This window comes from Procambarus clarkii, chromosome 59, assembly GCF_040958095.1.
Source record: "Procambarus clarkii isolate CNS0578487 chromosome 59, FALCON_Pclarkii_2.0, whole genome shotgun sequence".
Classification (NCBI taxonomy): domain Eukaryota; kingdom Metazoa; phylum Arthropoda; class Malacostraca; order Decapoda; family Cambaridae; genus Procambarus; species Procambarus clarkii.
In genome coordinates, this window is record NC_091208.1 from 31,250,852 (window position 1) to 31,264,947 (window position 14,096).

General features: G+C 49.8%; 1 protein-coding gene across 2 annotated transcripts in view; it reads left to right on the plus strand.

Annotated features, from left to right (window-relative positions):
* Positions 1-14,096, plus strand: part of LOC123768069 (protein C-mannosyl-transferase DPY19L3) — a 273,308-nt gene that overhangs the window by 45,401 nt on the left and 213,811 nt on the right. For both annotated transcript variants that reach the window (XM_045758333.2, XM_069307073.1), the window contains one exon: positions 2,638-2,727. In XM_045758333.2, the coding sequence (XP_045614289.2) occupies positions 2,638-2,727 (90 nt within the window). The remainder of the gene's footprint in view (positions 1-2,637; positions 2,728-14,096) is intronic.

Below are 14,096 nucleotides of genomic sequence, written 5' to 3' on the forward strand. Positions count from 1 at the left end.
ATATAGCCAATTCTTGAAAGCGTACTACTGACTTGGGGTCGGATACACTTAACCATTGGGCCCCTAAGGGTCATAATTGCTTGAACACCCACAAGCACAACAAAAAAATAATTCCAGAAAATTCTTTCGTCTTATAAAAGTGTTCATTTGTGTTCCAAGATCACGGGAAAGATAAAAAAATCGTAGGTGGCGAATTTTGGGCGCAATAGGGCGGGAAGTCTGGCAAAAAAGTGAGGATGACAGAGCAGTCGCCAGATGAGGTCTGCTCCGCCTGAGCTGTCAGGCTGGGGTTGCCATCAAGATGATATTACCTTGTTATTTCAATGTCTCTGATTTATTTATTTTTTTTTTGCAGTAATAGTATTCAATAGTGTGTATTGTGATATATTTATATAATAAAATGTGTGAACTATCGCTGTACTCAAAATTATTGTGTTCATATTAGTGAGTCAATTATTATGTTACATAAAACAATAAACAAATAATTTTGCTGTTATTACACTATATACACAGGTTAAATATATGTATCTGCATATTTTGGTCACCATAACGAACCACTTAGTTGGTATTGTGAGTCAAAAAGCAACGAAGAGTGGCCTTCACTCACCAGCCAGTCAGCCACTCCCCACCACTCCCTCACTCACCACCTCACTCGCCAACATACTCCTCCAACCATACTGTTTTTCCTTTTATTCATTATACACAGATGTTAAATATAAGTATCTACATGTTTTCTTCACCATAACTGTACATCTAAGCTTGTATGGTGAGTTCAAGCAATAAGAGACAAAGCCCCACACACAGTCAGCTGTTGGCTGCCGCCCCTCACTGCTTCAAGGCCAGACACACTAATATTTCTCCTCCAACAATACTGTTTGTGGTGTTATTACACTATATGCACACAAAATATATAAGTATCTACATGTTTTATTCATCATACCTGTACAAATAAGCTGATATGGTGCCCAAAGACCATAGTGGCCACCAGTAAACAACATGACAAGTCGTGCAGACGACGCACCTCCCTCACCAAAATGGCGGCTCCCAACATACTGCTATAGCTGTTATTACAGTCTATACACACGTTATATATAAGTACCTTTATCTACATTTGTGTTCACCATGGCGAACCACTAAGCTGGTATGGTAAGTCCAGTCAATAAAAGGTGGCCACACACAGTCAGAACACGACGCCACCACCCTCCTCCCTCATCATTACTCCTCCTACCATGGAGCACAGCGCTAAGTATCACCACAATCCTGCTATTATCAGAATCCTGGTCAGTTTTATCACAGTCAAGGGTCTTCTGTAATACTATCATCGCTAAATAATAGCATGTACATATATATATTTTGACATTTTTAGGCGATGTTGTGATCAAAAGCTGAACAGCGGTGCTGTGAGATCATGCTGTGTGCATCAGCCTTGGTGGCTCGCTCAGTACTGAGGCTCTCACACCCAGGAATGTTGGCCACAAATTTTTTTCTAGGTGGCGTCTACCAACTATCGGTCGTGGCTGCACTATAGCTGCCCCTATCCCACGCAGGGCGTTTAAATGAAAGCGCTAGACACTAAAACAGCTATTAATGTATTGCGCGGTATCGGTAATGTTACTCACATCATCTATATATGTATTGTGCGGTCTAAGGGTTAAAGAGGTTTATACATCAAGAACCCGGTTACTGGTCCATAGTGACTGTAACACACACTGACAGGTTTTGGGGTGGCTGTGGTCTGGCATCACTCACCACATGATACCCAACTTTGCTGACACTGAGGTATGCGAGACATGACTCCTGTGTTCTCTGTGGATGTTTCTCTGATTGTTTATTACTTGTTTCTCTTTATTGACAAGAGTGTGTGTTTTGAGTAACTTGATAATTCAAATACTATAATTTACATAACATGTGATAATGTTTCAATTGCTTCATTACAACCATATAAAGGATACGAACATAATACTGTATACAATGATGTTGGGGTCTGGGCGATGACATATGGCATAATTGGCACCAGATGGGTGAGTGTAGATTGAAAGAAATGTGTAAGCCACCAGTGTGCCACCACAGATGATGATAGGCTCTTTGTACACATAATTCATAATGGTTCAATTGATGATTGGTTTACCTGGTACAGTATACCTCATTACAACCATTGGGAGTTGTGAGTACCATATGAACATCATTGGTATTCATATCATGTACTTATGAAGGAATTTTATACAGTGATGAGGGCTGCATTCACCTAGTAACATTCATGACAATAACTACATTCACGTAGTAATATGATCATGAAATGATAGCAGGTTTTCTGTGGGGAGAGGCTCCCTGTAGCTATTGGACTGTTATACACTATACTAGTATTAGTCTGGGGCATCATTCAGTGGAGATCAGCCTACTGGGGACCACGAGCCAGAAGTAGTTTCAAAGTGTTATATGAGAAAGAGTACTGGGAAGACGGGACACCATGAGCGTAGCATCCTTCCTGTGACTACACTTAGGTAATTATATCCCCCTCTCTCTCTTCTAGAAACTGGTGTGTATCAGTTTCATTTTCATTTACCCTAAAGTTGTATTAAACCCTCTGATTTACCAAGATATTTCATACACACTATAAAAATATTTTTATCATTTCAGGAGATTGAGAGGGAAATATCCTTCCGAACTGAGCAGGGTCTATATTACTCATACTTCAAGCAAATAATTGACGCTCCATCGTGGATTGAGGTTAGTGCTCGTGGTTATGTCATATATGACATGATAGGGTGTTTCAAATGGCGTCGTTAACATGGGTTAATCTTGAAAGTGTTAGTATGACAAGTAACTATTCCGTCCTTCTTCCTTACTGTAAGTAAATATCAACAGAAGAAACCAAGTTGGGAAGACTATGTGGCACCCTGCCTCGGTACTTGGCCCGAGCTGTATTCTCATGACAAGTGGTGTTAGGTGTGGTGGAAGATGCCAGGTGGTGTTAGGTGCAGTAGTAGGTGGCAGGTGGTGTTAGGGGCAGTAGTAGGTGGCAGGTGGTGTTAGGTGCAGTAGTAGGTGGTTGGTGGTGGCAGGTGGTGTTAGGATCGACGACCGGGCCGCGGGGACGCTAAGCCCCGGAAGCACCTCAAGGTAAGGTAGGGGCAGTAGTAGGTGGCAGGTGGTATTTGGTGCAGTGGCAGGTGGTGGTGTAGGTGGACTCTACTGCTTGGCAGGGAAGGGGGGGGAACGTGTGTGTGCGCGCTCTGTTAAAATCATGACATTTACTGGGATTTCTTAGGATTACAGCCATGGATTACTGATTACAGACATCACAAAGTGCATAGTGACCCTTTGGAAAGTTGAATACAGTCATGAACGATGGAACTTTGCGTTAAATAGAGAATAAACGTGTGACCACGTGGGAGCAGTGCCACGAGGCTCTGTGTATATGTGTGTTGGCGATATATGAAATATAGCGAACAGTGAAGTGGAACAGGTAACACAACACATATAAGTTGGAAGTGTAGGAGAATCGTGCATAGAATATTAGAAATATCGAATATTAGAAATATAGAATAGTGGCAAGAGACGACGTCACGCTAGGCTGTGTTTACACAAGCCATGAGGCCTACCCAGGCACGTCCCTCAGTGATAATATACGGACAATATATAGTGTAATATGGAAATGTGAACCTGGAAACTGATGGCATCCATCCTGGGACAACAAAGGTCGACGGTACATCACACCCCAACCGTTTTCTCTGCCCTACGCTAAGTACCTGCCATAAAGTTTGAACAAAGTAACATATATTACAAATATATGGTAAACATAAAATATTATAAATATATACATGTAATACTGTATTGTAAATAATAAAATTACTGAAATCAACAAGTGATCCATACAGTGAAGCACAAATACAATACATCAGACAATGGAGGTGGTTACCTTCAGGTTACCTTAAGGTGATTCCGGGGCTTACCGACCCTGCGGTCCAGTCGTCGAAAAGGCCTCCTCGTTGCTGGACTGGTCAACCAGGCTGTTGAATGCGGCTGCTCGCAGCCTGACATGAGTCACAGCCTGGGTGATCAGGTATCCTTTGGAGATGTTTGTCAAGTTCTCTCTTGAACACTGGCCGACCCCTCACAGTGTTCAAGAGACAACTTGAAAAACTTCTCCAAAGGATACCTGATCAACCAGGCTGTGACTCATACATCAGGCTGTGAGCAGTCGCGTCCAACAACCTGGTTGACCAGTCCAGCAACGAGAAGGTCTGGTTGTTGACGACTGGGCCGCAGGGTCGTTGAGCCCTGGAATCACCTCAAGGTAACCTCAAGGTGGTCCTGCCCATGGTGGTGTGTGAGCCAGGAGTAATTTCACCAGTACTCGGGATGCATGCATCTAAGGTTACCTTCCCCTAGGTGCTCTGTAAGTACTGCCCTTGTGGCTTGGGGTTATCTTCCACAAGTTGCTTGGGGGCTACCTCCGCTGAGGTCTTTTACTGCTCAGTAATTGACCGTCCTTGGAGTCAGCTAAGGGTGCTTCATGCACCTCTGTTTACCTCTGGGTAGGAGGTGGTTTCGTCACTGGTAGGGGAGCAAGGTACAAATCCTAGTGTCATCTGCAAAGGATGATACAGTACTATAGGTTGTGTCCTTGCCTATGTCCAATATGAGGATGAGAAAAAGTACTGGAGCTAGCACAGTACCCTGGGGGACTGAGCTCTTTACGGTTAATGGTCAGGATTTCATTTTGTTGACTATTACACATTGGGTTCTATTAGTCAGTAAATTGTAGATCCATCTGCCTATTTTTCCGGTAATTCCTTTTGAACTCATTTTATGTGCAATAACACCATGGTCACATTCGTCAAAGGCGTTTGTGAAATCTGTATAAATTACATCAGCGTTTTGTTTCTCTTCCATGGCATCTAGTGCCATGTCATAGTGGTCCAACAACTGTGATAGGCAAGAGCACCCTGTTCTGAAACCATGTTGTCCGGGGTTATGGAGATACTGTGATTCCATGTATTTTGTGATCTTACTTCTTAGCACTCTCTCAAAGATTTTTATGATGTGCGATGTTAGTGCTATCGGTCTGTAATTTTTTGCCTTTGCCTTATTTCCTCCTTTATGGAGCGGTGCTATCTCTGCTGTTTTTAATATGTCAGGGATAATGCCAGTATCTAGGCATTGTCTCCAAAGAATGTGAAGGGCCTGCGATAGCAGTTTTTCTGGGGGGAGCCCCGTCGGCTCCCCGGAGCTTTACCGGCTGATATGCTAATGTCAGACTTTGGCATCAGTCATGTGTATGGAGTTCTAGGGCCTACTGGGGACCACGGCCAGAACCTGGCCCCCTCAGAGAGGCAAGGGGAGCAATGGCCTATAGAAACCCCCGTGTGGTTGGAAGCATTCTATGTCTGCCATCGACCGGGTCAAGCATCCAGAAAGGTAAGCATTCCAAAACAAACCCCTATTCTGGTGAAAATTGCTACCTAAAGCCGAACTAGTGGATAGAACTCTTCAACAGAAAACAAGGAAACTAGTATGACGTCATACGTCACCGCGTCGCTGTCTGCGCAGCTCCCCCCTCCCCGGGAGGGGGAAGGGGGAGCCCCAGACCTCCCACGCCGGCTATCCACCCATCAGTTCTTCGGCTGATGCTATAGGCACCGGTTATGTGCTCCGGCTCCAGTGGTTGTTTCAGCACTGTACCTAGAGTGTGGTGTCTGTTTTCTAGGTGGTGCGTGAGCCGGGAGTGATTCTCCAGTACTCGGGCTGCATGCGCCTAGGGTTCCCTTCCCTAGGTGCCCTGTAAGTACTGCCCTTGGGGCTTGGGGCCACCTTCCACAAGTTCCTTGGGTCCTGCCCCTGCTTGGCCGTTTACTGCTTGGTTTTCGGCCGCTCTTTGTGTGCTCGGGTGTTCTGTCTCCCTTGTTCACCTTAGAGTAAGGGGCAGTTTTTGCACTGGTGGGGCGCAGGGTACTGTGCAGCTTGTCTTTACCAATCATAGCGGCCGGCTCTGTTCCGCTTGGGTACGCTGTCCTCTTGCGGGGTTTTCTTTTTTTTCTTTTTGTTTATCTACCTGGTGGGGAGGGGTCTGCCTTCGTTCTTGCCCCTTGTGTCCTATGTGTTCTGAGTATTTTCTGGTGGTACCCCCTGCTAGGTCCCCGTGAGTGTACATGTCCCGGGGGTTCAGCTCTTAGAAAGTTGTTAGGTAGCTTTGGGTGCCGGTTAGCAGTACCCTGCCTGGGATTACCTGAGCGCGAGTCCTCTTATAGTAAACGCTCGGGACCCTGGGAAACCCCTGGGGGCGCGCGTGTCCGATGGATGTGACCCCAGAGTCCCCCCCTCGCTTCCAGCGAGTTTGAGGGTTGCTCTTACCCTTTGTCTCTGGGTGACTCTCTGTTTTGCCTCCGTCTGTTGCCTGTGGGGTCGGTGACACCTTCGACCCGGAGTCCTGCGAGTTTGGTTGCTCGTTGTGGCTCGGTTACCCAGTTGTGCTAACAAAGCGGGTGCAGGCAGCAGGGGCGTTGCACTTGAGCCTTGGTGGTGGCAACGTTCTCGTGGTTTCCTCCCCGGGAGCCCCGGGGCTGCCCCGTTGTAGTTCGTTTTGGGACTTGGAGGTGTTGGTTGCTTCGGTTCCATCCACGCCCCCTTGTCTTTCCCCCGGATCACCCTTCCTGCCTGCATCCGGTTCCTTACCGTCTGTAGGTTCGGGGCGGGGTTTTTGATGGTGTTGAGACTCGGGCAGTCTCGGGGAATTCCCCTTCCGGGGTAGTAACGGGGGCATTTGAGCCTGTTCCTCCAGCCGTGTTGTATGAGTCTGCCAGTGGGCTCCCTTCCTTAGTGTTTTCACGGCTGCCCCGGTTTTCTGGTACGGCCGGGGCTTTGGGGGAACGGCTCGGCCCCGGGGCCTGTCGTGTAGGTTCCCGGGGCTGGGAAGGGGCTAACTTGGGGGGCCTTGGCCCCGTTGGACCCCGTGGGTTTTTTTTTTATCCCCCTCTAGGCGGGGTTTGTGGTTACGCGGAGTGGGGTCTTTCCTCCCCTCTCGCCGTACGTGCTGTTGGGCGTCGGCCTCTCCCCGGGCTCGGTTCCTTGGCCTTTGAGTCGGTTGGTTCCGTCCTGTGGGTGGATGTTTCCTCCCACCCCTTTTTGGGACGGTGCTTTCGTTATGTTTCCCCGTTCGATGGGGTTCTGCGTGACTTCTGATCTCGGGTGCGCCTGCGCCTTCGTGTGCCTTCGGGACTAGTGTTGGCTTCTGTGTTCTCGAGGGTACGGGAAGGTTTTTTTGCTACTTCCCGCATTATTGGAACGTCTGTCGGCTCCTCGTCCTTGTCACCCTGTTGGGCTACTTGTCGCCCGGTTGGGCTGCTTGTCGCCCGGTTGGGCTACTTGTGGCCCGGTTGGGCTACTTGTCGCCCGGTTGGGCTGCTTGTCGCCCGGTTGGGCTGCTTGTCGCCCGGTTGGGCTGCTTGTCGCCCGGTTGGGCTGCTTGTCGCCCGGTTGGGCTGCTTGTCGCCCGGTTGGGCTGCTTGTCGCCCGGTTAGGGCTGCTTGTCGCCCGGTTGGGCTGCTTGTCGCCCGGTTGGGCTACTTGTTGCCCGGTTGGGCTACTTTTTGGGCTCTTTGCTTCTTTGGCCGGTTTTATTGTTCCTGCTTCCTCTTTTGGCTACTTTTCTCGTGCAGTAGTCCTGGCTGGCGCCTTCCCGCAGAGAGGGTGTGCGGTTCGGCCAGCGTGTTATGCGCATGCGCTGTGGAGTTTGTTTTGGTCTGGGCGGTGTTTCAGTGCTGGTGTTTTGCGCCCTTTTTTGCTACAGTGCTTCGCCTCTCGTTCTTCTCCCTGGCTGCGGTATGTACCGCAGGACACCAGGACACCCCCGGCGCGAAGGGGGTGTCCTGGTTCCCAGTTGTGGGGAGGACACCGCGGTTTTCCCTGTGTCATGGGGGTGGACCGCCTCCTTCGCCTCTCCCTGCTCTCCTGCGGGCCCGGCAGGGTCCGGCGTCTTCACCTGGCGGTGCTCCCAGGTTCTTCTGGGCACGGTTGAGTCGTGTCAAGTTCGTGCCACCGTTCGCCAGGTGAGTTTCTGCGGTCTGGCGTCTTTTGGCCGGGCGCTGGATGCGGAGTTGTTTATATACCTGTCTTTGTTTAGGTATATTTTTGTATGACTGAGACCGTTCGCACACCAGTGACTGTCGCTTTTTCAACCCTTCTTGTCCCCCTCACGTGCATGTCCAACCCATGCTGGAGTCATTCAGGGGACCCTCCTTTTTTAATGTTGTGAGGTGTGGGGGTTGTAGGGTTGGTTCTGTACTCACCTGGTTAGGCTCCTGGCTGTGCTTGCAGGATTTTAGCTCTGGCTCTTGGGTCCCGCCTATCTGGTAGAACTTGCGGGATAGTCCCAGTGGAGTGCAGTGGTGCTCTTGGCACATTTGGGGAACACTGTATTACCATCAGAGGTCTGTGCTTGTTACACGACCTACTTGCGAGCATAAGCCTTCTTGCTGGTTCGTCCGTGGACTTCCAGGGCACACTAGCCTGTTTTCGTATGGCAGTTCCGGCCCGTCCTGGTTGTGGGGGTATGTGGGCCGGTGGACTGCTCCTGGCAGCTGCCTGGTGGGCCACCCTCTGGCCGGTCTAGCCTGGCCTTGGGCCGGGCTTCAGGTGTAAAAGAGCTCCCAGTACCTCTTCCAGCAGGTATCGAGCGGGGTTTCTCCGCCGTCGGTTGCCTGGGGCAAGTTTCTGGGTCTGCGGGGTTTTGTCGTGTCTCCATTGGCCCTGTCTGGGGTCTGCCTGCTCCGTTCTCTGCCTTTGCAGAAGGGAGTTGCTATTTACATGTTGCATGTTGCAGTGGTGCCTGTTGCTGCTGCTGCACGTGTGCATTGGTACCGTGTTTCACGGTGGCGTGTCCTTGTTCCTGTGTCCGGTTGTGGAGTGGCACTTTGCTGCCGTTTTGTGCCTGGGGATTGCATGGGGGTTACTGTCCCTGCCTGATTGTCCACCCCTGGTTGTTCTCCTGGGGTTTTTGTGCTTCTGCTCTTTCTTCCTGCCTCCTCTGCAGCAGGGATGTTCTGCGTGTGTTCTTAGGCGTTTGTCAGCCTGTGTCCTGTGATGTGCTTCTTTATCTCGGTCTATTGCAGTTGTTCGTACCCCTTGGTTCGGGTACTGTTCTGGCGGCGACCCTTCCGCCTTCTTTGGTTTCCTAGCTTGCCCTGCCGGTTGTTTTTTTTTGGGTCTTGCGATGTCTCGCGTCGGACCCGTCGTTCTGAACTCCTGGAGGGCTTGCATGCTTTGGGGTGTTTTTCTGTTCGGCAGACGTTCCATCTCCTTGTGCCGCCTGGGTTTCGGTGGTCGCGCCCGAGATCTTCCCGCGACTCCGCCTTTTCCTGGGCATGGAGAGGCCTTGTCGGGGCTGCTTATGTTCTGCCTCGCGGTCTCGCCTCCGGTTGGTGGTCGGGTGGCTTCGTGGTAGGTGTCCCACCTGTGTGCTTCTCTTGGCGGCAGTATGGGGTATTTTGGCGGTCCTTCCTTTTCCTGTCCCTTCTTAGGTGGTTACTCTTGTTAGCTTGGTTTACTCTCGGCTTGGTTTTCTGGTGGGGGTTGGGGCCGTCGTCTTGCCACATACTGTCGCCTCTTTTCGTGCGGCGCGGGCGGAGCCGCTTCAGCTTGCTTTCGGTCTTGGTGTTGCTTCTGCACCGTTAGTCAGCTGTCTTGTGTGTCGTTTCACCTCCGGCCTGTTCGTGCGCCGCTTGCACCATCCTGGTCTCTGGTCAGCGTGCTCTGTCTTCTCCTCAGTTGGTAGTGCCCCTTCGGTTCCGGTGTGTTTTTCGTCGGCTCTTTCCTTTTGGCCTTTGCCTCTGGGGGTCGAGTCGCTGAGTTTTCTTGCTCCTTCGGTTTTAGCGTTTTGGTTGTTCGGTGGCAGCAGTCTCCATCTTTTCTGGCGTGGGGTGGGGCTGCTGCATTCTGGAGGGGTTCAGGGTTTGTTGGTGCTTCGTTGGTCGGGCCGGGAGTGTGTCGTTTTTGTGTTCAGTGGCGGCCCTCCGCTGTTGTTTGCGTGCCACGGCGTTTGGGTCCGGAGCGCGTTTTGCGTTGATCCGGTTCTGTTCTTCCCGGTTCGCGGGTGATAGTGTCCCGGGTGGTCAGCCGTGTTCTTGCGGCTACGCGGCCTACGCGGCCTGTGTTCTTCCCTCATGCCTGTGGCGTTCGTGGCTTCGCTGCTCTCGCTGCCGTCTGGGCGACATGGCCTTGCAGTCTTTCGGGCGTGGATTTTTGGTGTTCGTGCAGGGGCCTTGCTGCTCGTTGTTCTCGTGTTGTTCCCGGGAATTTTCGGGGCTGTGGCGCCTTGGGTTGGCATTTGCTGCCGGTTGTCTCGCCTCCTTGGGGGGTGCGTGGTGTCCGCCTCCCGGTTCTGTCCCTTTGACCTTCCTCTGTGGGTAGTTAGCTCCGGGGAGCCGACGGGGCTCCCCCCAGAAAACCAGCGTTGAATGTAATGAAACGCCATTTTCTGGGTGAGACCCGAAGGCTCCCCGGCAACCCTCCCTCCCTCCGGTCGGCGTTTTTTTCGCGTGTTTTGACATCCAGCCTCAGAACTGATGGGTGGATAGCCGGCGTGGGAGGTCTGGGGCTCCCCCTTCCCCCTCCCGGGGAGGGGGGAGCTGCGCAGACAGCGGCGCGGTGACGTATGACGTCATACTAGTTTCCTTGTTTTCTGTTGAAGAGTTCTATCCACTAGTTCAGCTTTAGGTAGCAATTTTCACCAGAATAGGGGTTTGTTTTGGAATGCTTACCTTTCTGGATGCTTGACCCGGTCGATGGCAGACATAGAATGCTTCCATCCACACGGGGGTTTCTATAGGCCATTGCTCCCCTTGCCTCTCTGAGGGGGCCAGGTTCTGGCCGTGGTCCCCGGTAGGCCCTAGTACTCCATACACATGACTGATGCCAAAGTCTGACATTAGCATATCAGCCGGTAAAGCTCCGGGAAGCCTCCGGGTCTCACCCAGAAAATGGCGTTTCATTACATTCAACGCTGGGTTTTTTACAGTTCTTGATGAATATAGAGTTCCAAGAGTCAGGGCCTGGTGCAGAGTGCATAGCATACTGTCTATGGCTTCTTCAAAATCCAGTGGGGATAGGGTGACATCTGATATATGATTTGATGTTGGTATCATATCCATGAAAAATTCATTTGGGTTATCAATCTTCGGTGTGTTTAGTGGCTCGGTGAAAACAGAGTCGTGCTGATTCCTCAGTATTTCGCTCATTTCTTTGTTGTCATCAGTGAAAGGTGAAAGGAAAGGTGTGTGGCAAGTGTTTGGAAGTATTTAAAAGACATACTTGGTTGCAAAGATGACAGGTTAATGTGGGAAAACCTAACTAAACTGATGAAAAACATTCCTGAGTCACAGAGATTATCATTCACAGACAAGCTACCAGGGATATATGCGGACTGGGAAAAAACAATACTGGATAACGACCAAAAATTCAGGAACAGGTGGTTTAGAGAACCGCAGTAGTAGTGTGGAGGAAGAGGGTATTTTTGTACAATACATCAGCAATATTACAGAGCCAGATAATATAGACAATGAGAGCAACAGTGAGAAAGAGTGTATAAAGGAAGGACTTGGGACGAAAGATGGAGATGGCTCCAATAAAGAGGTAGACAAGACAGGCACAGGTATAAATGCCCTGAAAAAAGTAAAAACTGAAAATATTTTCAAATTCTATGCACAAGGAATATGCAAATATGGGAAATTAGGAGCAAAATGCACTTTTCTGCATCCTCGAAAATGCTCGAACATATTGGCGAGGGGTACATGCCGCTTTGGACCAGAGTGCAGATACTTCTATCCTAAATTATGGAAATTTTCAATTAGGAACAAAAATTGTTACAATCTTCAGTGTCCGGAATTCCATGTGAGAGGTACACAGCATTATAGATGGGAAGATCAATATGACACTACTGGAAATTTTTTAGAGGAAGTCAGAAACAGAATAGAACATGTAAGAGAAAGTAACAGAGTAACAGTCAGATGGAACCACTGCAAGGTTACAGAGGGGAAGGGAGATACCCACAAGACTGGAATACGAATTATCAACAAGTACACAGGTACTATACCACACAACACCCATACTAATACCAAACCTGGATGAAACACTACCAAAACAACACACCCTGGACCTGGATGGAGAGGGGAGTGAACTACCAAAGCCCACCAGAAGTGACAGGCAATGTGGGAAATCTTTCATATTTGCAAACATTCAAGGCCTGAAACCAAAATCAAGAAATAAAGTTAAGTTCATAAATGGCCTCCTAATAGAATCCTAATAGCAAAGGCATTCGACAAAAGTGACCATGGAGTGATAACACACAAAATGAGGTCAATGATAATAACTGATAAAGTAGGACGATGGATACTCAGTTTTCTGTCGAACAGAACACAAAGAGTAATAGTCAACCATATAAAATAGAGTCCAAATGCAGTTAAAAGCTCTGTATCTCAAGGTACAGTCCTTGCACCACTGCTTTTCCATATTCTCATATCAGATATAAACAAAAATATTAGTCACAGCTTCGTATCATCCTTTGCAAATGACACAAAAATCAGCATGAAAATTACCTCTGCTGAGGACTTTCAAAAACTACAAGCAGATATTAGTAAAATTTTTGACTGGCAGGCAGGCAGGCTGTCAGGTAGAGTGGCAGGCTGTCAGGCAGACTGGCAGGCTGGCAGGCAGGCTGGCAGGCAAGCTGGCAGGCAAGCTGGCAGGCTGGCTGGCTGGCAGGCAGGCTGGCAGGCAGGCAGGCAGGCTGGCAGGCAGGCAGACAGGTAGGCAGGCAGGTAGGCTGGCTGACAGGCTGGCTGACAGGCTGGCAGGTAGGCAACAAACATGACATCACACTGGCAGGTAGGCAACAAGCATGACGTCACACTGGCAGGTAGGCAACAAGCATGTCGTCACACTGGCAGGTAGACAACAAGCATGACGTCACACTGGCAGGTAGGCAACAAGTATGACGTCACACTGGCAGGTAGGCAACAAGCATGACGTCACACTGGCAGGTAGACAACAAGCATGACGTCACACTGGCAGGTAGGCAACAAGCATGACGTCACACTGGCAGGTAGACAACAAGCATGACATCACACTGGCAGGTAGGCAACAAGCATGACGTCACACTGGCAGGTAGGCAACAAGCATGACGTCACACTGGCAGGTAGGCAACAAGCATGACGTCACACGAGCCGCGCTGCATGTCTGTGCAACTCCTCATCCCTCCTCGGGAGGGGAAAGGGGGAGCCCCAGACCCTTGCGCCAGCGATCCACACTTCAGTTCCTCGGCTGATGGGATCATGCGTAGATTTCCTGTTCTTGGGGTCTGGGTTTTGGTGCTAATGTGGAGGTTTGCTTCTCTCATTTGCACTTGCCTTTTGGCCGAATATCTTGTTTTTCCCTCGCTACTAGTCTGTGTATATGGTTCATGTGCCTTCTGTTGCCGATTGCTTATGCTCTTGGCCCGTGGCTTTCAGTGCTTGGACTGTCTTTTGGGTCTTTTCATGGCATTTTTACGTCTTCCTACCTCTCTACTACACATTGTTGTGTATCTTGGTAGGTGCCTCTTGGCTATTCTCATCCTCGTGCCAGGTTGGGATATGTTCTTGTTCAGTTTCCTGTTGTAGAACAGGCCCAGAGTTCCGGTATAGCTCTGAGTTCTTCCTCTTCTCCTTGTCTGTCACTACCAGCTTCTGTGTTACAATATCTGCTGGTGTTTTGGCTTCCGATCACCTACTCCTGCCCATACAGTTCCTTTTCATTGAGGCAGGGGGGCTTGGCTTCTGGCCCCTGGCTTCGGCATTTCTTTGTGTTCCTTTTTGGACAGTACGTTTTTGTTTTAGTACGGTACATGTCATTCGTGGTTCTCCTTCCTTCCTCAGCGACTCATGCTTCGTTCTACCCTGCTGGTGCTGGTGGTGCCGCTCCTGTGGGTTACAGTGTCACTGTTTTTCGCTTCACGTCTCAGATTTCGGCTCATGGTGCTCGGTTCCTTGTTGGCCTCTGCCTGGGCCTTGGCTCTTAGCTTTTTTGCTGCCCTTTTTGCCCTTGCTGTTTGCAGTGTTTGCGGT